Here is a 23,371-nt window from a genome sequence, read left to right on the forward strand (position 1 = left end):
CCGTTGAAATCAATTGAATTTTTCAAATTGAACTCGTGAAATTGCTTAGTAAATGTAACGTTTTTTGTCTGAATTAGATTGTTCCTGGCGGATTTGGCCTAATCAATCAGAAAAAACGCTTCGTAGAACGATTGCTATACCCGTAAAAGTTGCGCGAAAATTGAGGTCTACTTGCGCGTATTTGATCGGCACAGTTTCTCCGCCACTTCTAGGATGCTGAAGCCCGCTTCCGCACGTACACGGGATATCTTTCCTTCTTTTCAGGGACTGTCCTCTTTTCCAGGGCGGGGACTGTCCTCTTCTCTCGTCGCTGATTTGGCGCCCGACTTTGTGCGTCGTTCACATACCCGCACCTCAATTTTCGCGAAACTTTTACGGGTATATCAATCGTTGCACGAAGCGTTTTTTCTGATTGATTAGGCCAAATGCGCCACGAGCAATCTAATTCAGACAAAAATACGCTGCAGAGACTAAGAAATTTCACAACTTCAAACTGAAAAATTCAATTTATTTCAATGGCAAATTGATGAAACCGTTTTTATTAGGTAGCAAACTGAATGTCCAGAAGAAAGCTGCTTACCCCATATTTTTCCGTTAAGCCGTTTTTTTATACTGGTCAAATGACACGTTTCGTGCCGCACCCTGTACAGGGTGTCTCAGTTAAATCCCCGGGCTAAATAATTCGCGAACGGGTGCACCAATCGAAGAACGTTCTTTTTTACAAGTATCTGTCGGATACCACCTACAGGCTGCGCACCGTGTGAATGAGTGGGAGGCGCTCATTATTTAAATAAAAATTCAAATTTGTTGCTTGAAAAACATAACTTCTGAAGCAGGGCGCGCTCGGCATTAAAATGGGTAATGCGCCTTTTGGGACCTTCAGTGGACACCACTTACAGAAAATCTGCTACCGAAGCGGGCCATTTGTTGCAGTAATTAATTAGTTTCGGTTTACATATTTTTGTCGCGGCTGGTAGCGGTGAAGCGAAACAGGACGTTCTTCCACTCCCTCATCCACCAATGAATTACGTGTTCGTGAGCTTACTTCGCAATGGGGAGTGCTGAAGAAAAAATGGAAAGCATGTGATACCAAGATACTATGTGATTAACTGTGTTTCGTCCGTGCGATCACAACAGAGAAAGGGCGCATATCAGTCTAGTAAGCGGGGCGGGGACTGGCGTAGCCTGTTTGACGCTGTTATGTTTTCTCCAGCACTCTCCATTGCGAAGTAAGCTCACGAACACGTAATTCATTGGTGGATAAAGGAGTGGAAGAACGTCCTTTTCTGCTTCACCGCTACCAGCTGCGACAAAAATATGTAAACCGAAACCAATTAATTACTGCAACAAATGACCCGCTTCGGTAGCAGATTTTTCTGTAAATGGTGTCCACTGAAGGTCCCAGAAGGCGCATTACCCATTTTAATGCCGACCGCGCCCTGCTTTAGAAGTTATGTTTTTCAAGCAACTAATTTGAATTTTTATTTAAATAATGAGCGCCTCCCACTCAATCACGCGGTTCGCAGCTTGTAGATGATATCGGACAAATACTTGTAAAAAAGAAAGTTCTTCGATTGGTGCACCCGTTCGCGAATTATTTAGCCCAGGGATTTAACTGAGACACCCTGTATATGTGTAGGTACTGCGTCGTCTACGTGCGCCAATACCAAGGCTTTGGCTGTTCTTGGGCACGTTAACATAGATAATATTATTATTATAAAAGCGGAAGGAACGGCAGTCCATTCAGCACTCTGATCAGCTTTTGCGGTTCCGCAACCGGCTGGTAACTTTACCAGTCGCGTGGGCAACCAATCGAGCTAGCCCAACAGCAGAGACCCTATGCTCACTGCGAGCAATATGCCACATGTAATGGAGAGGGTGGTAGCATCTTTCGAAGGGGGAGGTGTAGAGTGCGCAACACTGCGTTTATTCCAGTTTTCCTGGATGGTAACTGACCGACCAGGGACAACTGATGTTCCAGAGCATCGGATTGATACTGATATGTCGAGGCCCTGGAGGTGTAATTCGCCGTCCAGATTCTTCGGACTTTCCGTCCGGACCTCAACGCCGGGACGGATCTCGGACGGGCGGTGTCCATTCCAGCGGCACAGCCGGTTGGCTCCCAGTGGTGCCCGAGACATTGAGCCAAGACCCGATGGTGGTCGGCTCGACGCCGAGCCCTGCGTCCCTGGAAGATGATCTACTGAACTTCCTGGACCCCAAGACCGGGACTTAGGTGGGGGAAGTGTGAGGTCCTCCTTCGAACCCTTCGGAGAGGCTAGCGCTCCGGATTTGCATTGGGCGACTGCAAGTCCCTAAGGTCAATGAAGGACACCATGAAACAAGGGACGCAAGTGGGGATGTGGTGGGGGATTAAATGACTATCGGACAGTGACGGGCGGAGTGTGCCGACGTGTTGTGACTCATTTGCGCAAAGGATTCAAGGAATGTCCGTCACATCTGTCAGAGCCATTCTTGTTTGGCGATAAGGGATGGCTTAGGCTAGAGCACTCATGCTTGAAGGCCGACTTGAGGCTATAATCCACCGCCTTTTGCTTATCTGTCTTTGTGCCAGTTGCAATACGTTTAGTTTATTTTTTATTTTTTTTACTGGTTGTATGCACTGATGCAGGCCTATGTACCCCATCGGTTCGCACGGTTGCTCTTCCTGGTACGAATAGCAACGCAAGTGTATAGTATAAGTTACGCGTTTTTTTTTTTTTTGTTTTTTTTTCAGAGCCGTCGTACCACGTATCATCCCTCTCTTCGACAGTACATACGTGTGGCACTTGCTCCACCGAGTTACTAACGGGAACGGAGCCTTGGCGTTGGCGTTCCCGCAATGCGAGGTAGTTGGTTTTGAAACTAGATGATCATGGGGTGCAAGGGAACGATACACAACCACTGGGTACAATCGTTTGTGTTAAGCGATTGTGTATCGTTCCCTTCGCCATGTTCATCTAAGTATTTCAATAGCCTGTATTCAGGCTTGCCGCAACAGGGGGTCCCGCGGAAAACTGTAGCGCACGGTCAATGAAAAGCGAAACTGCCAACGTATGTCCGTAATATGCTTCCTTGCGGAAAGTAATGCCGGAGGCCTTGGTGGCAGATGGCGAGCGCATATTGCAGCCGGTTCGCAGTGAGAGGTTAGCATTAAAAAAACAACAACACATTGTCAGCTGAAAGTCTTATTGGTTTTCAATGCGATAAGCAAACATTTCTCTGCTGAATGAGAATCAATGGACTTCGTAACGTAAATTGACGGAGCATGACGTGTGACCAACGACAAGATGACGTTTTTTGCCAAAAGCACTATCTGGAGGGTAGTTACAAAGACGGCTGGTTTATGTCACCCCTATGCCCACAACGAATATTTAAAACGAAATGCAGGAAAATGTCGTGCTAGTGGGCAGGACAGAGATGCAGACGACGTCACATACACTACTGGACATGCTGAACCACGTCTATTACTGCATCTGCATTTATTTAGGTTACTTATTGCTTGGTTTGCTTCGTCACGAAGTAACAAATTGCACGGGGTTGACTCGTAACGCTCACTGAATGAATGAACACGCATGCATATAAAATATTATCCTCCGATTTGCAGAAAACTAATACTTGGTACCAAGTACGTTAACCGTTACGGTGAGTACAATGCACTATGAACAAATCAGGTAGGTAACCGGTGTCGTCATCAACATAGAATTGGGTTCTTAGTTTCAACCACTGATCTCGATTGTAAAAGGCTGGATCGCGGATAAGGAGCGCGAGCGTGAAGAAACCGGCCGCCATCTTACGGTGCCCACAACAGCCGCTGCAGCGATCATGGCAACTTCTTGCAGTTACGGTCGTACCAACAGTACTGGCAAGGTTACAGGGCCTAAACTTATACAGGTGAGTCACTCTTCATCAAGGAATAAATAGGCGTCCATTCTGTACATTTATTTGACCATTATGAAGTGTTTTTTGCCCAAAACGAGCACTGGATGCAGGTTGCTTGATCGCTCTTCCGAAGTTCAATCGAGCACACTTGCATTTTACCCGGCGGCAAATACAGTTTGAGTGCATAATATGCTTGAAAGAACATGTTACGCTACACAGGTAGTGTTGTTATCAATATATGTGCGAACACTCGAGTGCTTTTTTGCATGCATTGCTAGCATGGTACAAGGTGTTCTCTGCGGAAGCAAGTGCCACATTCATTTCTTTGAATTACCTTCGCGCACAAGTTCGGTATTACGTCATAATAAGACCACGATTGTCACATTTTTTCATGTATTGGTATTGTTTTGTGCCTTGGTTTGATTTGTGACAAAGAATCCTACGTAACGGTGGTGTGGCGCGACTTGAATAACGCCTTTGTGTCTGAGCTGTATCGTCAGCTTGTTATGATAGTAATAATTTGTGGCGTGTCGTGCTATTTGTGGCAGTTTTAAGGCAAAAGTGGTCTCTCAATACAGGTTTCGTCATGAGGGCTGCCCAGTGAATAATCTGTGCAGTGTGATACGGCTGGGTGTACAGGTAAGTATCACGTTCCTCATCCACTGGTTTCTACTTTACAGGAAGGAACAACCTCAGTCGACGCACTGTGGTTAGCCTCTCTCAGTTTTGCATATTTTCTTACATGTTCACATCAGAAACACACCTTACACTTTAGGCTCCTTAACCCAGCAATATAATAATTAGAGATTATAATTCTTTTTAGAAGAGTTCCCCATATTATTTTTGGAATAGTTTTTAATCTTTTTAATTATTAGAAGATACAGGGATTGTAAACCATGTTTTAAACTGATGTTTTAACATTTGTCCAATGCATTTATTAAACAACATATTCATTTTTAACTGGTTGCACCCAAACCAATGTTCTGATGTATTATTTCCTTTGTTGTCGATGCACCATAAAAATTGGAATAATCATCATCAATGCAGGTTACTTCACAGCTGCCTCGACATACTCAAGACATGGGTGCAGAACCTGCGTAATGTCCACAAACTTTGACTACCACAGCACCTCCAGAAAGTATAGGCATATATGTCACATGGGATTTTTAAAGGCATTCACAGTATATAATACCTTGTATGAACTGTTGTAGATCTAAGCAGCCTCTACAGTACACTCTCAGAAATTAAAAATTGTCAGGGAACTGTGATAATTGTTTCAGTTAATGGGCATGCACATATACGCTATAAGAAGACAATTATTTATTGAGAATGCACTTCTCTGGCTACTCATGTTGTTTACATGTACTGTTGATCACATTCTTTTATCACATATTATATTCTTATATATTATCATTATATTATCACATATTCGATCACATTAAATTTAAAATTTAGCATATATGAGAAAATATCAGTGGGGAAGTTGCTATTCATTGCTCATTCCAACCTAAAATTGAGTGCTACAAATTTAGAGAGCGTACCTGACCATTGTCATTCCTAAAATATATATTGCCATTGTAGCAAGGTCACAAAACAATAAATGTAGCCTTTTGCGACCTCCCTGCACGTTCATTGTATCCTGAAACGCATAAGTGCAAGAAATAAATCTTGAACTTGAATAAACTTGATGTTGTATAAACTTGACATAAAATGTTGAATAATATAATGAATGATATAAAATATTGAATAAACTTGAACTCGTATATTCTCTTTACTCATCATCAGTGATCTTCATTACAAAAGCATATCGTGTTAGACTTTTTTGCTTGCGTTTCACAGACTGGGTACACGAGCGCCAAAATGACAAAATCACAACTGTTTCAACCTCCAAATAGTCCTGTTGCAATTTGACCATAAGACCATACGTGGAGCTGCATTGTTTGGAACATGCTCCACATAACAAGCATGACAAAGTCAGCACTGGATAGCAGGACCCCGTCCCCAAGCAGCTTTTCTCACGCTGCAGTTGTATTCAACAAAAGCATGTGAGTGCTGGAGAAGGACATTCAGTTTGGCACAACCGCGCCTGCAAATAATCAGAACAAATAAAGGAAGAAGCAAACATAGAAGGGCTGTACTTCAAAAAGAGATAAGTCCTGTGTCTCAAGGAGGTGTTACCACTTTCTAAGTAACTTAATTGATTAAGCTTACATCACTACCTGATTAACTGTCCTAACGAGCGTGATCTAATTGCGTGAAGTATTTAGGGCTGCTTCGGTGTGTCCATATTTGCGAGGCAAAGCACCGCTGTCGTTCACTAAAAGACTGTTTCTGCGGCGATGCTTGATATAAATCATACTAAACCCATACACGACTAAGACAACGGCTGTGATTCTACAGTACGATCTCTTTCTGCCATGCGAGTATATATCATCCCGGACCGTTCTTTATGGAACAATTTTTGTCCAGAACGCAGCACGGGATATTACATACATGGTTGTTGTTAACCTCACATCGTTTCTTATTGAAATATTGGCTGGGAAACGTACTGTAGTACAATCCCCAGCGCTGCACTGCCGTGACGGTCTAGTTTCGGAATGCAAAACATGACGTAATTAAGAATCGTCCGACAGGACACCTGTGAAATACTGTTAGGATACATCAGTATACTGGCACCTTACAAAATTGTGTGATGACAAACAACGATCAACGCCTGCAGCGCAATAAATACTCACAATCTCCCTCACCTCCCATTGTTTTCTATGGGCACACACTGCGTTTTAGGGCCTCCCAACATGGCGGCCCGAATGCACGCCTCTCCCTCACGAGCCCCTCTCCCATGCGCGATCCAGCCTTTATACATAGAGATCAGTGGTTTCAACTGAGAGACCTCTGCCCAAGAAAGTGACGTAATCATGACGCTGGTAGACTTGAAGGGTGACGAAATCTGGGCTTGTTGGTGTGGGTTTAGTAGCGCATGTGTTGTGTGTCTCTCTCTCATGTCTTCGCCTTCGTAACGCTGAGCAGTAAGGTGGTAGACAGAGTTAAACCAAAACAGCGCGGATGGAGAAGGCCACCGTCTCACTAGCACATATACCTTCACGAGGGCCACGGATCGCTCCATTCTATCTCTAATATACACAAATGAAGTTAAGCTTTTAGTGACTTTGGTGTCTGCACAAGCATCTACTTCGCGTTCCAAGCCCACTGCTGAAAGAAAAAGCTACACCCAAGGATTGCATTGTCTCGAACGTCAATGTCGCAATTCTGTGCGGAGTGTCGTTTGCTAGTAACGGCTCAGTTCGCGGTTGCTGTGTAGAGAAACAATGTGTGCAAACAACAATTTTTCAATGTGTGAAGAGCCCGGTAGGCATCTTCCAGGGATGGGCGTAAATACATTTTTTGAGTATGTAAATATAAAAATTATATATATATGTTTGTAAGTCAAACGTCGCCATGCCAGTACTGGACAGCTGTTTCGGCCTTATTGGGCCTTCATCAGCAATGCGTAGGTGGGCGACGTTTGAGCGAGTGGCGTCGGAGGGTCACGTGGAACGTGATGTCCTCCCGTCAGGGTGAGTGACCCACCTCTGAAAGCCCAGTGCGAAGCCAGTAAAGTATTAAGTGAAGAAAAATAGCATAGGCTCTTTGGCTGCACGTTGAACATATGTTTATAAGTCCCAAACGTCGCCACACCAGCATTGGACAGCTGTTTCGGCCTTATTGAGCCTTCATCAGCAATGCGTAGGTGGGCGACGTTTGAGCGAGTGGCGTCGGAAGGTCACGTGGAACGTGATGTCCTCCCGTGAGGGTGAGTGACTCATCTCTGAAAGCCCAGTGCGAAGCCAGTAAAGTATTAAGTGAAGAAAAATAGGATAGGCTCTTTGGCTGCACGTTGAACATATGTTTATAAGTCCCAAACGTCGCCACACCAGTATTGGACAGCTGTTTCGGCCTTATTGGGCCTTCATCAGCAATGCGTAGGTGGGCGACGTTTGAGCGAGTGGCGTCGGATGGTCACGTGCAACGTGATGTCCTCCAATCAGGGTGAGTGAGTCACCTCTGAAAGCCCAGTGCGAAGCCAGTAAAGTATTAAGTGAAGAAAAATAGCATAGGCTCTTTGGCTGCACGTTGAACATATGTTTATAAGTCCTAAACGGCTTCGCACTGGCTTCGCACTGGGCTTTCAGAGGTGAGTCACTCACCCTGACGGGAGGACATCACGTTCCACGTGACCTTCCGACGCCACTCGCTCAAACGTCGCCCACCTACGCATTGCTGATGAAGGTCCAATAAGGCCGAAACAGCTGTCCAGTGCTGGTGTGGCGACGTTTGGGACCTATAAACATATGTTCAACGTGCAGCCAAAGAGCCTATGCTATTTTTCTTCACTTAATACTTTACTGGCTTCGGAGACCGCTTCTCCGGCTACGTGATGTCCGAAACGGAGGGTTTGAAGGCTGTCCACTACACAACCACGATTTTTTGGGACCTCAGACACCGCGGGAAGAACGAGTGGTGCAGCCCGACATTAACTGCGCTTGTACAGCGGAAACCCCGTGCTCCCCGGCAGTGTGCAGCCTGTCCGACCGTTTTCACCGCGCAGTTGGTTCAGTGGCTAACAGGTGGCGCCACAATACCGCCGCCATCACTTGCTTTCTGCTACTCTGAATTCTGAGATTGCACAGAAGCCACGGATATATTACTCTTGTGATCGTAATCTTATTTTCTCAGGTTGCATATATGCTTTGTTTTTTTTATAGAAAACGTGATATAAATCATATAGAGAATAGAAGCCAACAAGAAACAGCTCGCAACGTTCGCAGTAGACGGTTTTTCCTACGAACGAATGAGGGGCTCTCTACCACCAACGTCACAGTAGAGTGGGTGTGGTCTGCAGTTGGAGCGCTCCGGCCTGTCACCGCGGCAGCGATTTTCCAATTTATTGCGCTGTGGTGAAACAACTTTGGACAGAAATATTTTGTGGGAATGCTTTTCACATACTGCTTTACAAGACGACAGCAGTTTTTGGCCATGTTAGATACCACTTTAATGATCCTTTAAAGATGCGAGTCAGTATATATAGTGTATTTAGGAGTATTTATAAAGTATTTACCAGAATAAATACCCGAAAATTGGTATTTAAATATAATTATAGTTACATTTTTCGAGTTTAAATTTAAATACCAAATATAAATACATGTATTTATATTTTAAATAGTATTTTAATTACAATGTATTTAAATACTGCCCATCCCTGGCATCTTCGGAAAGAGCTATCGAAAAGATAGCTAGGGCTACCGGTAGACCGGCGCACAACAATGCCACACAACCAATATGGCAAAGAAGCGGCGACCTGGTGATGTTCATCCGTAATACTAATACCACGGCTAATACCTACTAGAACAGTGCTGGACCATAATTTACGGAACACGCTCCGGAATGCGGCCTTCCTTCCTCAGAGACACTCTAGCAGCAAATGGGACCGTACGGGTTTACAGCCATGTGCCCAGGTAACCCAGTCACCTGTTTGCAAGCCCCCACGGTACCATTCGTTGCTAGCGTTTCACTCTGAGAAAGGAATACGCCGGAACGTCTTCGGTAAATCTTTGTCCAGCACTGTACGTCCACACAACTAATATGCAAGAAATTGCAGAAAATTCTTGGAGTATCAAGTGTTATATCTTAAAGTAGCTTTCTTGTCACTTATTGATTTTTTCTATAGTTTGCTTGTATGATTTCTTTTAAATAATATGTCTACTAGCAAGTAGATACGCATACTGGATTTATTTAAAAGAGCTGTGAGAGCGGTTTAAAAAAGGGCCATGCGGACATCCTGCAGATCAGGGTATGCAACTAGTGAACGACAAATTAAGTGAAATTCATCAACTTATTAATTAGATGTTTTCTTTGAATGCAACGCAGCAGTTTGAAATTGGAGCCAGACATCACTCAAATCCATTCTCCTTGAAGCGAACCTACCCTGAGATACAAATTTCCAAATTTCGCTATCCAAGTGTGCCGAAACCAGAACTACGACCTTCTAGAACGCTGAAACGACACAACATTCGCCTTATCTTGGCCTTATCTCGCCTTATCTTAGTGGCGGCGGTGGTGCTGCTGGTGAAAGGGCTCGCCGTTGTCGGCCTCACAGAGGTGGGCAACGTCACAACAGGCGCCCTGGGGGAATGTGCGTCCTGGGCCGACCTCTAAGCATAGAAATCCTAAGGGGAGAGGCTAGAAGGAAAGGTGGGGAGGAGGATCGAAGGAGAGCAAAGGATTTGAACAGTGCTCTTCCCTCTCTCAATGTATGCGCTCGGAGGAGGCCATTTCGAATCAGCCGAGGGAACACCGCGTATTTTTAGGCCGTGAAAGGAGGCGCAATTCCGAAACTGTTGGCATCACTTGCTCCGCTGCTTCCGTTGGCTACGGATTTTGTCACTCTCCGCCCCCTATCCAGGCTTGAGCCAAGGCTGATCGACGTAGGAGAACAGCGGCAGAGACCGCGTCCCCATGTGGCGTCCGTGTAGTGTCTGTTTTTCTTTCTTTCAAATCTTAGGGTTTCATGGATTAGGACTGTGTGGTGCTGCTCCAAAAACCTCTTTTTTTGCGTTATGTTTGGTGTATGCTGACCGGATTCTTCTTTCGCATGTGCCGCGGCAACGATAGCTGATCGAATATTGCGCTACCCTCGCCAGTACGTCCCAGTTTCGGAGGTTTCCGTCTAGCATACTCCTTAAGGTTTCTATGCCTCTAAGGGAACTGTGCCGATATATGTCTGAAAGCGCCTGAGGAAAACCAAGGAAAAACCCCACACAGAACAGCCTGCACTGGGATTACTCACCGAGTAGTTACGTACACTTTCTGACGGGACGCCCGGCGGGCCATAAAACCGTCTCCAAATGTCACAGCTTACTTGTACAAATCTGTAACGAATAAAAAAAGTGCCCTGTATGTGGGTGTCCCAAGCAAAATGCTTCAAACTGCCCCTTCCCGACAACAGAGAACACCGTCGAAAATTAACCAATCGACATTTTTATTGGGTTCTATGAGCACAGTTTCGATTGCCGCATTCGATGTCTTATTATTTAATGTCCATTATTAAAACAATCTTAAGTGAGCGCAGAGCCGAGGTATGCATCGGCACATTTTTCATATATTAGTTTTTTCTTCATCTTACATTCTTTATTATCCTTTCATTTCGTTTTGAATTAATTGCACGGCAAAATCTACCGAAATGTGCTTTAGACGCGTGCTCGCTATTCACCTCCACGTGCTTTAAATGGCATAAGCTTTGCCAAATGGTAGTCTTAAGTGTCAGCAGACTTTAGTATAATAGTCATTGTTTTTAAAATAATTTTAGTTGATGTCACCGCTCCTATAATACGGTGTCGAACACGCACATACAGCTCAGCTTATGCAAGCCTCGTGGGGCTCGTCTTCGTGCTCGCATAATACTGTTAAGAGGACCTCCGTTGCTCATTAAGGTGTCTACTTTTTGCCTCCAGGGGGACAAATGGAAAATTTGGCGCCCTCCCCTGAAAATGTTGATTTTTTGTCTCTTCTGTCCCCTGAAGTGGCTTCTTTCTACATGAAAGGTGTCCTATTGGCACCCATTCAGGGGAACTTAGAGGATGTAGGTGCCCCCCCCCTCCCTTTACACCGGCAGTGATATGGATGAAAAACAGGTGCCTTCCCACTTGATGACACCCAACCGGGCCTACGGCTCTTGCGTGCGGTGGAAGCAAACGCGCCTTTCGGCCACAGTGAAGGTAGAAACGTCAGGACCAAAAATAAATAAATAAATAGATTAATAATAATAATAATAGATAAAAAACTCGTGCTTAATTTCCCCCACGGAATTCGCTGAACTTGCATGTTGTCATGCCCACTAAGCTGATTACGTCCTAAATGGTCCTTCACGTGGTTACAGCGGGGTAGCCTATGTTCCCAACCCACCCGGTGCGAAATGAGGATCTATCAAGGATGGGCAGTATTTAAGTACTTTCTAATTCAAATAGTATTTAAAATATCAATACATGTATTTATATTTTGTGTTTAAATACAGACTTGAAAAATAGATTTATAATTATATTTCACTATCAATTTTCGGGTATTTATTTCTGTAAACACTTTATAAATACTCCTAAATACGCAAGGTTCTGACGCATATATTAGAGTTAAGGTGAGAAGGGCAAAGCTGAGTTCAGAGAATTGCGCAGTTATGCTGTGTCTTCACAAGCACGCACATGCGACAAACCGTTTTAGATGGCGAGTTTTTCACTGTTGTCGCGGACTATGGTCGCGGCTACCCGACTACCTTTTTTGTAAGAAGAATCTTTGTCAAATTTCATACAAGCATTTCTTCGTCGACACCTGTGGAGAAGTGTTCTCGTTTGTGAACCTGACTCTACCGCCGAACAGAATATACATAGAAGGTGCAGTTTTCGAAGAACTTCTTGTATTCAAATCGGCATGATAACCTAACAAATAAATGATATTGTTCCTTGCCGATCTGTGTCTACGATCACCATTATCCCTGTAATTCCAGATGATACCTTCCTCACAGTATTTACGGCAATCGTTACGGCATTTAAATACTGTATTTATGATGTGTATTTAAGTAATCATATTGAAAAATATTTATGCAGCGTATGGAAATACCTCTTTCGACGAAATATTTTGTATTCATTTTACTACTATACTTCTCAAAAAATATATTTATGCACATCCCTGGTATCTATACACTATACCTTGCTACTTTAGGTGTGCTTCTCAATTACTCTCAAATGTGCGAAAGCGACAAGTTTGCTCTCTTCACTGACGACTCAGGGTCATATCAAGCAACCCTACGAATGACAGACCTCTTCCTCCAAGTGTGAGTTGTTGTTATTTTTGCTTTGGTTCATTGTACTCTACTTGTTTGTACACGTGCGCCGTGAATGAACCTGGTATAAACTTGTAATCTACGAAAAGCACAACACAACAGCATAGATCATTCACAATATATTGTTTCCGCCATGCGTATATCTGACACATAAGTTGGGCTGTCAGCCTTATGCAAATGCATATTGTTTTCTGCGACTGTATTTGCGTGCGCCCTTCAGTTGGACAACGAAAATGGATTCAGAAAAACTCTTGTCCTGCTCTGCTGTATGAATGAAAGTTCCTTAGGACGAGAGTGTAGTGCTGTTCTTGTAGAGCTGTGCTGCGAGTTTCTCATCGCAGCGTATTTGTGCGGGCCCAAATTTTAATAAATGCTCGTTACGCTTTCCTTCAAAATTTCCTATACCCATTTGCAATATTACCAACGTAGACGCAATATTGTTCGGAAGGTCAGCCCTAGTGTTAAGGAGCTTTGAATATTTATTTCGTTAACCAATAGATCAGGACTTTGTGGTTTAAATTAGAAAACTGGAGAGTACAGGCCAGAGGTCTGTAATGTGCAGAAAAGGAAACTGCAGCGGCGTCCTCCGCCGCAGTATAAAACGGGAGAAAATGTAAAATCATCGTGCATCTCGTCGAGTTGGGTTGTACATTCAGTCGATTTTTCGAGTTTCCTTTCTCATTCTGCTAGCTGGCTGTAGCTAGCTATTCCTTAGTGCATGGTGCACCCCAGTTATGTACTGCCGCCCTGCAGAGAGGAGTGTTCCTATTGCGCTCCACGTTGTCTCGCCCTACATCGTAGATAAACACTTCTGGGAACGACTATCGAATGCATGTTAACTTTCGATTTCATTGTATTGCATAGCGGGGGTACGTCGCGCATCCCGGAAGAGCAGCGAGTGCGTAGAGGAGGGGGTGGGGTGGTGAGAAGGTCGCGCCCGGAAAGACATTTCCACGGAGGCACGGACGCACGGTGGTCTTTAATTTTTGAACTCTGACAGATTGCCGGAGTTTCCATTTTTTTCTCGGATTAGAGACCTCATGTTTCTCCCTACAACTTCCTGATGAAAAAAAAAAAAAACAACAACAACAAAAAAAACGGCCTCTTCTTATTACTAAAATAAAATTGTGAGAGCTCGTTAAGGCTGCGCTGAACTGCTGAAACAATGTTCTTGAGAAGCAGTTCTTACACGAGCAGTCACAGACGATAAAAAAAAAAAATTCATGCCGTGTTGAGAATGCCAATCCAGTGTATTGTGCTTTCGCTGAATAAGTGTGGACGTACAGAATATTACGTAGCGCACAACGCAGAAGACCGATTTTCTCGGTTTTTCCTCTCCTCCGGGAGAGGCTTCCTGACAAGCCCTGTGAACGCGCTCGTGCACTCGGAGGAGCTATCGCGAAGTGACGTCACCGCGATTGGTCATCGACACTGCTTAGATTGGTGCGCCATTGGCAGTGCTCGGCATTTCTAGACGGCATGGGCGCGGCAAATCGAATCTACACCACATCACCGCAGGCCTTCTTGACTGTGCACTCAGCTCATGCGACACAATTGTGGGGGCATTCTACTTTAGACAGGCTGTACCTCGAAGGCACCAGAAGATGTGCGACACTGAACGATTCGCAAACTGCCAGTTTGAATGCCGCCTCGTGTGAGACGCCATGGCTATTTCCTACTCAAGGACAAAGCAAAGATAAATGTACCACGCTGACATACCATCGGTGAACGTAATACCGTTTTTAAAACGTTTCCTTTCCTGTCTTATTTTGATGTAATGGATAGCAGTGAACAAGTCGCACGTCACCGTGTCCACAGCAGACGAATTTTTCCCAGCGAATGAAGCATGTTGCCGGTCTACGTCACAGTAGCCGGGGAAACACCTGGAAGACGGGGTACGCGAACCTCTCGCCACAACAGCACTTTTTAAACTCAAATTGCGCTGTATCGTTTCCATGCTGTTCTGAAGCCGCGGTTACATCAGTGCGACAGAAGCACATCGTGTCCAGCCAAGGAGGTTATACACCAAAACTTCTGGAGTGGAGATCCCCCATATGAGCCACTGGAAGCGAGCGGGTGAAGCCGGCGCCCACGTAGGAAGAGGGAAAAATTGACACCGCCAGTACTGTTGCCCACAACGTTTCCTTATAATTGTTCTTTTTTTTCTTTTTTTTTTTGTAACTGAGTGTTGCGGGAATTAAAAAAAAGAATCAGTTCGTCTGATGTATGTGTTTAGGAGCACTACATATTCGATTTGGTAGGTGATGCTCCCACTTGCTAGGGGGGTATGAGAGTTTTATCCAGCGACTCCCAGCTGTATTTCACGGTCCATTTAAATGGGGCAGATGGCCTGAACCCTTTTTAAAGTAATTATTTTGCATGTTAGCATAAAACCACCATTCTAGATCTACTTCAGTCAGCAGGTGTTTATTCATTCGCTTTGTTTCTGCCCCTTCCAAGATGGCGACGCGCTGGCACCACCGCTCGGTCGCCTATTCCACAGCTAGAAGGTTTAGTATATAACCTCCTTGTATCCAGCTATCGCACCTCATCGCACATATCCCGACCAGTGACTTGGTTGGGTTGGACTGTCGGAGAGCATCTGTTGCGATAACTGGATACGATGCTCTTTTGCCACATTCATGTGAACGCAGTTTGAGGCGCTGTCAAATATCAAAACTATATTTGAGCCACCTGAAGCTGCATCCGAGGACTATTGTTTGTGTTTTTGTTGCTCTTTTCCTTTTTTTTTTTTTTAATGACATGTGCTCTCCGCTCCGAAATTTCTGGTCTCTGCGCCGAAAATTCAGCTCGGAGGATAGATGGCGCCATGGGAATCGCGCGTGCGGGTAGGATCATGGCTCTCTGGCGGTAAAGCATAGTACCGGGCGTATCTGCCAGGCGAGATTCTCTCGAGGCAGTTGCGTTCATTGGAATACTACATTATATATTACATTTTGCAAGCGAGACTGACAATGCGAGAGAGCGACGTCGTATTCGTCGTGGCGTGCGACACATGATAAACCATCATGACACCGACATGAACAAACCCTTGTTCTCGGGATTCCCATGTTGGTTGCCTGTGTCTACGCGTTGCAATAAATCCATTTAGGCATGTCGTCATCCGCACAGGTTTCATGTGAATGATTCAGATAATTAAAATCAATCGCTCTCAAAATACACGAACAAAATTGTGTGTATCATTCACTTCATGGGTTTGCCCGGCAACGGCACGACAATCGATTCTGAGGTTGATTGTGAGCTTGACACGCTGAAACGTGTCGCTTCTCTAAAGCATTTCAGCAGTAGTATGCACCACGGAGTAAGAAGACTAGGAGATGAAACTTCACTCCCAGACAATGTACGAGGAGCGCGCGCTCCGCGGCCCGGCCCGCAGTGCTATCTGTTGCACGAGGACGCATAATTTCCGAAACATGCGGTCACGTGATACTGTCCCTTGTTTGGCATCGTGACTAAAACCCGTGAAAGCACGTGAATTAAACGCTAGAAAAGAAGAAGATGAAACGCTTACTCGACCATCGTGCTCATGTCGTCTGCTCAACAGAACCGAGAGGCAAGTGAATGAAATTGTTTTTTGTTGTTTTCGCTAAACAGGAAGCGCTATGTAGTTGACAAGCGCGACCTTTATTGCCAAGACAAACATCGTTCACGTTCATCAGTTTGTCTTCGTTCGTAGAGGCTGCCGTACGACTCGCGAAAAACATTGTTTTCCCCATAGCCTTCCATATAAAAGCGCAAAATGGAAGACAGTGCCGCCGTGCCATCTGTCGCGTAAAGTCAGCAACTGCCTTTTTTCTCTCCCCCAACGTGACACTCTCTGGTCGCGTGCCGGCGCTTGCTTCTGTGGGCAGTGTCATCTCCTAGTCTTCTTACTCCGTGGTATGCACACAGGTCCTCCCGGTCGCTGTATGGATAGAAAATGGGCTTCAGTGGTCGCAAGGCGTCCACGTGTCCCGCGCAGGAAGCTCGTCGAAGTGGGCGGTTGCCGTGTTGTGCTACCTTCAAACTCACTGATGGACAAACTGCGGGCTCCCGGATGCTTCACTTTCGCATCGGTCAACTACATTGCGAGATGGTTGCCACAAAAAAAATATAAAAAAATAGAATATTTTCTTTTCTTCGCGCCAACCCCCACAGCGCGTTATCCTCTCTAGCATTACATCATAACACATGGAACATATGTAACTTGTACATCACATCTGTATGGCTTTAAGTTTTAAGTTTTTGTTTCTTTTGGCGGGAGACCTCAAGACTTAAGTTTGATGTGTATTGTGTATATGGTTGATGTTTAGATGTTATGATTTGTGCTACCCACTTATCATGTCATATATGTTTGCCCATTTTTGTTGATAACAACCCCTCTCCCCTCTAATTGCCCCTCTCGGCCTTGAGGGTGTGTAAATAAATAAGTAAAATAAATAAATAACTGACTGCAGTTGTTCTTCTACATTTGACCAGTGTCTGCGAACCATTATGCGCAATTTAAAATTCAGTTCAATTCAATTAATTTCCCATTCAGTACAAAATAATCACCACATTTTCTGAGAAGTTCAACGACTTTGTATCACATTACTCCACATTGCATCACCAAGTAGCCCGTTATTTTTCTTTTTCTTTTTTTAATTTCGCGTTCGTTGCGGTCTAGATGTATTCAGTTTTCTTATGTAAATATATGTGACACAGCAACATAAAGCTAACTGTGATCGTCTGTTTCGCTGTGTCTCTCTCTTTCACGCTGTATTCTAAATTTCCTGCTCGTTCTTACTAAAACTCTCACTTCGCCCTACCTCATAGTAATCGCTTTGCAGGCTCGACTTTGTCCAGGGAGATTGTAAAGGCAAAAGAAAGCAATCAGAAACATCAGAGACATCTCCTACTTTACAGGATAGATATGTTTTACATTTCTTCCAGCCTAACACCGCCAAACACCTGCTCCGGCGATCTTCACAATGCATGTGCCTACGGCCAACTGAGAGACACACACGAGTAAGTTTCCAAAACGAATTTCGCAGAAATGTTGAAGTCGCGAGCACATAGGAATGACTGCCTGGAGCTGTCTGCAATCTAAATATGATATATGAAACTGCCGGCAGTCTTGTTGACTATAACATTTTCTCCTCTAATATGTTTGGCTGAGGAGCTTGGGATGTAACCATGGGCGTGCCGAGAGAAACTCCTAAGGTCGCTTGTAAAAATAGTGCGCTCTTTAGTCATAGGTTGTAATGATTATTCTCAGATGTCATGATAGGAACCTCTGAACACCCACACAGTGCGCAACGTCCGCCGACAGAAAAAGATGTGGTAGGGGCGTGGGGGTTTACACTCTTACCGCCCCCCTTGGAAGTGCTTTGCCCCCTCCCCCCTTGGAAAAAACTACTGGGAACGCCCATGGATGTAACGTATGCTACGGAATGCCTGTTGACGACCAGAAAACATTACTCCAAAATTAAAAATAAGGCAGTGCTCAAATAAGCAGTTGTCTCGCTTAATGTCCCTCTGTAATGAAAGATAAGGCAGGCACTAAAAATACGCAACCAAGTGTGCGGCCACACACTCTGCGCGCTGCTAGCTTCGAAGGCGGTGCCCGAGACATTTATTTACTGTTGCAGGGGTACAGCAGCATTTGACCGCCGTGTACATTTTTCAATTAATGTTAATGGCGTGTCCTCATAGAAACATCCGGTGTGCCTGTTTGCGTCCGCGTAGCCGTACCGCGACGCCAGTGGCTCATCTACGGTCACGAGCAGGGAGATGGTTGCAAACCATTGGTGGCGGTCATCGTTAGAGTTTTGTTGTAACCTCACTAACTCGATCCCGTCGAACCCGTCGTTTCACAATGTTTGACGAACTTTCGAACTTCTGGTCAGGTTCGCCGGGGTTCCACAAACGTTCGCAGACTTGACGTTTCTTATGAAGAGTTAAAAATGCTGTGACTGATATAGCTCTTAAAATTTTAAACACATGTTTGTCGAACATGTCGAAACAAGTGGTTGTGCTACTGTGTGCAAGTTCAGAATGAAACGAGCGCAACACGGACAGGCACCGAGAAAGAACGACACCACACAGGCGGCGCTCACTAGCAACTATACACTGTTAGAAAAAAAAAAGGTATAAATAAGGTATAATAATATGAGCTCTCATACCTCCTGCTTCGAAGGGTATAGAAGTAGTACAAATTTTCTATTTATACCTCCAACCCTTCTCAAGCGTATGAAAGAGGTAAAAAGGAGGGCTAACGTACCATATTTGTACCTCATCACCACACGTTTATATCCGGTACCAGGACTAGATCACTAGGCTATGCCTTTCACGGTATAGATGAGGCTGCTTATACGTGTTCCGATTTTTTATACCTTTACTTCCGCAACGTGCTGTATCACATCATCATTATTGTTTTCTTGAGACAGTATCAGCTAAGCTAAACGGATATTTAATTAAGAAACACAGACATCAGTACAGTACTATATGAATCCACATGATTAGTTTATGGCTGCGTAATATCTGTATTGCTGGAATGTTGAATCTATATGTCCTCACCCGTAGGGTTGTGTAACAGACCAAGGCTGCTCCACAGTTCGTCAAGTCGCCACTGGTATATCAGTATTTGTTGCTCTGTAAATGTCTATCTCGCGATACGCACTTGATGACTGCGCGGAGCCATCTTGCTCCTTGCAAATTTTCTTTAGCTTTAAACCCTTTTTTTTTTTTTTTTGACATGGGCAGTAATGTGCTCGAACTTTGCTTTCTACTTCATGACAATATTTGCTTGTGTTTGTCGTACGTGTATGTGTTTATGTCAAACGCTTCTTCCCTCCAAAGGTGATTTTCCTAGTTCCGTCCTCTAAAAATGCCTATGCCTAGGTGTGATTTAATACCATGATAATATTCGTGCAGACCCTCACTGCTGTACCACTAAAGGTATGGCATGTAGCGCTTTGTTGAGGACTATTTTTATTTTGTACCTGCAAGCGGGGTATAAAGTAACACCTAAGAAGGGCTAAGTTATTGAGCTGTGGATCTATGCCTCTAACAGTATATATTTTTCTCTGAGGGTGCGGGGACCGGCACGCGTGCGCGGACGAATTTTCCGACGAAAAGTTTTAATTTCGCAAACTTCTGCGATTTCGAACCTCGAAAGGTTCGTGACGTCGATAGTTGTAACCGTTTTACGTATCCTTGTCGACATGTGGCCTAGACAGGCTTAACAAGGCACCCCCTTTTGTAAAGATGCACAGGAAAGATAGGCAGGTGGTGTCGCGAAACATTTGCACCGGGGGTTGCTGAAGATTTTAGAGGATATGTCGAAATGAGAAACAAAAAAAGGAAGAAAAACACTGTCAAGGAGACGGCGACGAGGGAATCATAAACGTAACATAGAAAACGGTTAGGAGCAAATAAGGTTCATTTGAACAAGCACTTTCGTGCAAGAGGCTGCGCTTCTTCAGGTGAAGAAGTGCAGCCCCTTGCACGTTGCTCCTAACCGTTTTCATGTTACGTTTGTTATTTTAGAGGAGATGGAATAATTCACTGCGCAATTTCATCGGTCCATCTGTTTGCGACGTGTCCGCCTATACTGATGCCACAAGGGTGACACCAACCCGCCATTGTTATAACTATCGTCAAGCGGGTGCTTTTATCAAAAATGCTATATTCTCCTGGTCGCACGTCATAGAAAACGTCATTTTGAGGTCATGTGACTTTGTTTACATGTCGTTTTGCCGCTTAACGACATATTTCCGTCGTCATAACGCCAAGAGATCAACGTATTTTGCCGGCATAAACTATGTGGTGCTTCTTCCGCAACGTGGTAGCCTATTTCTCCTTAGTTTAAGTCAGGGTGTCGAACCGAAACGTTTTTCGTTCCGGTTTTCGTTCCGGTTACATCATAAACGATCCGGTACCGGTTCTGCTCAGGAGCAAAATAATAACGGTTCATACCGGTTTTTAACCGGTTCCGCTTCTGCTGGGAATATTCATCCCCACAAAAAAATCAATGTTATAAAATGTAAACCCGTTTATTCCGCATACATGGCATTTAATATTAATAGACAGCTGTGAAATTGGTAGCTCCTGGTTCCTGTAGGTTACTGTCTGCTCAAATGGGCTTTCTCCTATCTTGAAGCGCATACTACAAACGGACTTGTTTGTCGTGATGTCATACGTAAAGTACTTTCTTGCTGGGTTGGAGCGATCGTGTCCCATCCGAATGTCTGTTGTTACTGTCTAGCCAGCAAGAACCACCGCACGAGTACGACGCAAATCGAGGAACACCTTCGCTCACAAACGCGCTCAACGGCTCCGTTTTATTTTCTTCGTGTCCTGTCCACAAAAGAGTTGCCACTTCGCACGGGCTTGCCCTCGCGTATACGTAAGTCTATTCAACTTAGCTGCTCTCAAACAAGGGACGCGTTGCACGACATTACCGACAAAAGAAGCCGTTATGCAGCCCCCTTTGGTCGCTGTTTAGTTGAGGAGACTTTGGGGGAATCAAATTAAAACGAACACTACGGCACATTGCTAGAGAGTCACATGTACCTCTAAGTCTGTGTGCGTGCGCGAACTATAAACCATTACAAAGGGAGCCTAAGGGTCATAGTATACCTACATACATTCCTCCGTAACCGTAACCTTCGTATAGTATCCATGACATGACTTCAGAACACACGACGTCTGTTTCATTCGCCTATCCGTAGTCCAAACCGGCGAAGTTTTTTCTTGGACCGAAAACCGTTAAATATATTTTTCGGTTTCCCTCCTGACCGAAAAAAACGTATACGGTTTCAATTCCGTTCCGGTTCGCACCAAAATAGCGGTTGTTTTCGGTTTTCGGTTCCGGTTTTCGGTTCGCTCCGACACCCTGGTTTAAGTACATCGAATTGGCTCAGTGAGTCTTCACGGGCGGTCGTCATCACATCTTTGGAAGCCGTCAACACTACGAGACCTTATGTGCAAAACCACGCGTTTTACTGCGAGATTATCGGGTAAAAATAATTACCGTCATCGAAAGACATCCAAAATGTTGCGCAGAAACAACAACCGCATTGTTTACGAACGGTTTGGTCGCCGATCCCGGGCGCCGCCTTCTTTAAGGTCACGTGTGCTTTGACTCTTGCTGTGACGTGCGACCAGGACCTGTCGAGGATGCATTGCGTTCGCCCAGCACGCTTTCGTCTACGGAGCAGTACATTGGATGCCACTCCTGTGACTGATGCCGAGGTTGAAGGTTTGAACCCGACCAAAGACGCCTGCTCCACATTTGAGGGAGGGCTTAAATCCATCCCGACGTGGGCAGGGGGCGGTAAATGCCGTGTTTCATTTTCTGAGTACTCGCTGTACGCTATTGTAGCCTTAGACGGCTATCATTAGTCCCCAGAAAAACTATTGCGGCGTCACGGTCATGGTTCGCTCGCAAGGTCGCAATCACGTGAAAGCCTCCAGAGATAGGTACGCTATGCCTCTATTCCCTATTACCTGGTAAATGTCTGAAGTTCTGAGTTCTAATATTACCTAGTAACTGTCTAAAGTTCCACTACAGCGAAGAGAACTATAATAAAAATGTGGACGCGAGTTACAGCGTTTTCATGGTCGTTTGCGATGTTGGCGTGCGTGTTAGAAGTCGAGGGAAATTTTACACACTGATTGATATTCACGTTACATTACACAAGCATGTCGCTGTGGTGACTTCTCACCACAGCCTCTTGACAAACTCGTGAAAAAAAAATATTTATTCATTGATTGATTAATCGCCGCCATCGTGCCTCAATGTATCATCTACAGAATCTTTAACGTCCATAGGATAGGCATGCCAAAAAATCAGGCTTCAAAGTTACAAGCAACTATAGACAAGTAGAATCGCGGGCAACAGTGTCACGTGCATTGCAACGTCCAGACAATGCACTGATCGTGTAGGACCTGCTTTAAATGAATGTTTTGGATACATATTCCCTAGCATTACATGAACGACGTCATGGCTACACGATATAGGCTGCATCTTACATGAGAGAAGCTGCGATCAAGATCTGCGCAAAATGTAACACTGGAAAGTATTTGTATAGATTAAATTGGTCTACTTAATCATGCGCCTCTGGCCACTACGCAGCCGAGAATCTCTTGATCTAATAGGCGTCTCAATACACGTGCTGAAAGGCGTAAAGTTGTGAGATTCTTTGACTGAGTACGAACCATGTATGTATACATCATTCCATGGAGAGGTCCCTTAGTTAAAATTAGAAGAGCTTGAAGAAGCTAAAAGTTAAAGAAAAGCTAGAAAAAAACTTGTGACCTGCTACATGATACTTTTTACCACTGATTTTTATTACAATTTTTTTATTGCAGCAAGATCCTTGCAATTTCCAAGTGTCACACAACGCCCGAAACATTTGTGGCACCAACGTTCTCAGGAATGGTTCGGATGGACCTCGCAAAGTTATGCTCCTCAATGTACAACCTGCTCGTTGAGGTATGAAAAGTTCATAAGTATACTGTTATATGTTACCGCAGTATGTGTTATTCATGTGTTATTCAGCCGGGGGCCCTTCGCGAAACACCGGGTATATATACTACTTTCATCAAATAAAAGAC

The 23,371-nt window shown here is 44.6% G+C and overlaps 1 protein-coding gene across 2 annotated transcripts in view; it reads left to right on the top strand.

The window, feature by feature from the left end:
* LOC135369728 (uncharacterized) overlaps window positions 1-23,371 on the top strand; it is a 112,685-nt gene that overhangs the window by 68,921 nt on the left and 20,393 nt on the right. For both annotated transcript variants that reach the window (XM_064603248.1, XM_064603256.1), the window contains 4 exons: window positions 3,608-3,645; window positions 12,649-12,760; window positions 17,702-17,776; window positions 23,126-23,249. In XM_064603248.1, the coding sequence (XP_064459318.1) occupies window positions 3,608-3,645; window positions 12,649-12,760; window positions 17,702-17,776; window positions 23,126-23,249 (349 nt within the window). The remainder of the gene's footprint in view (window positions 1-3,607; window positions 3,646-12,648; window positions 12,761-17,701; window positions 17,777-23,125; window positions 23,250-23,371) is intronic.

Source organism: Ornithodoros turicata, chromosome 1 (assembly GCF_037126465.1).
Source record: "Ornithodoros turicata isolate Travis chromosome 1, ASM3712646v1, whole genome shotgun sequence".
Lineage (NCBI taxonomy): Eukaryota > Metazoa > Arthropoda > Arachnida > Ixodida > Argasidae > Ornithodoros > Ornithodoros turicata.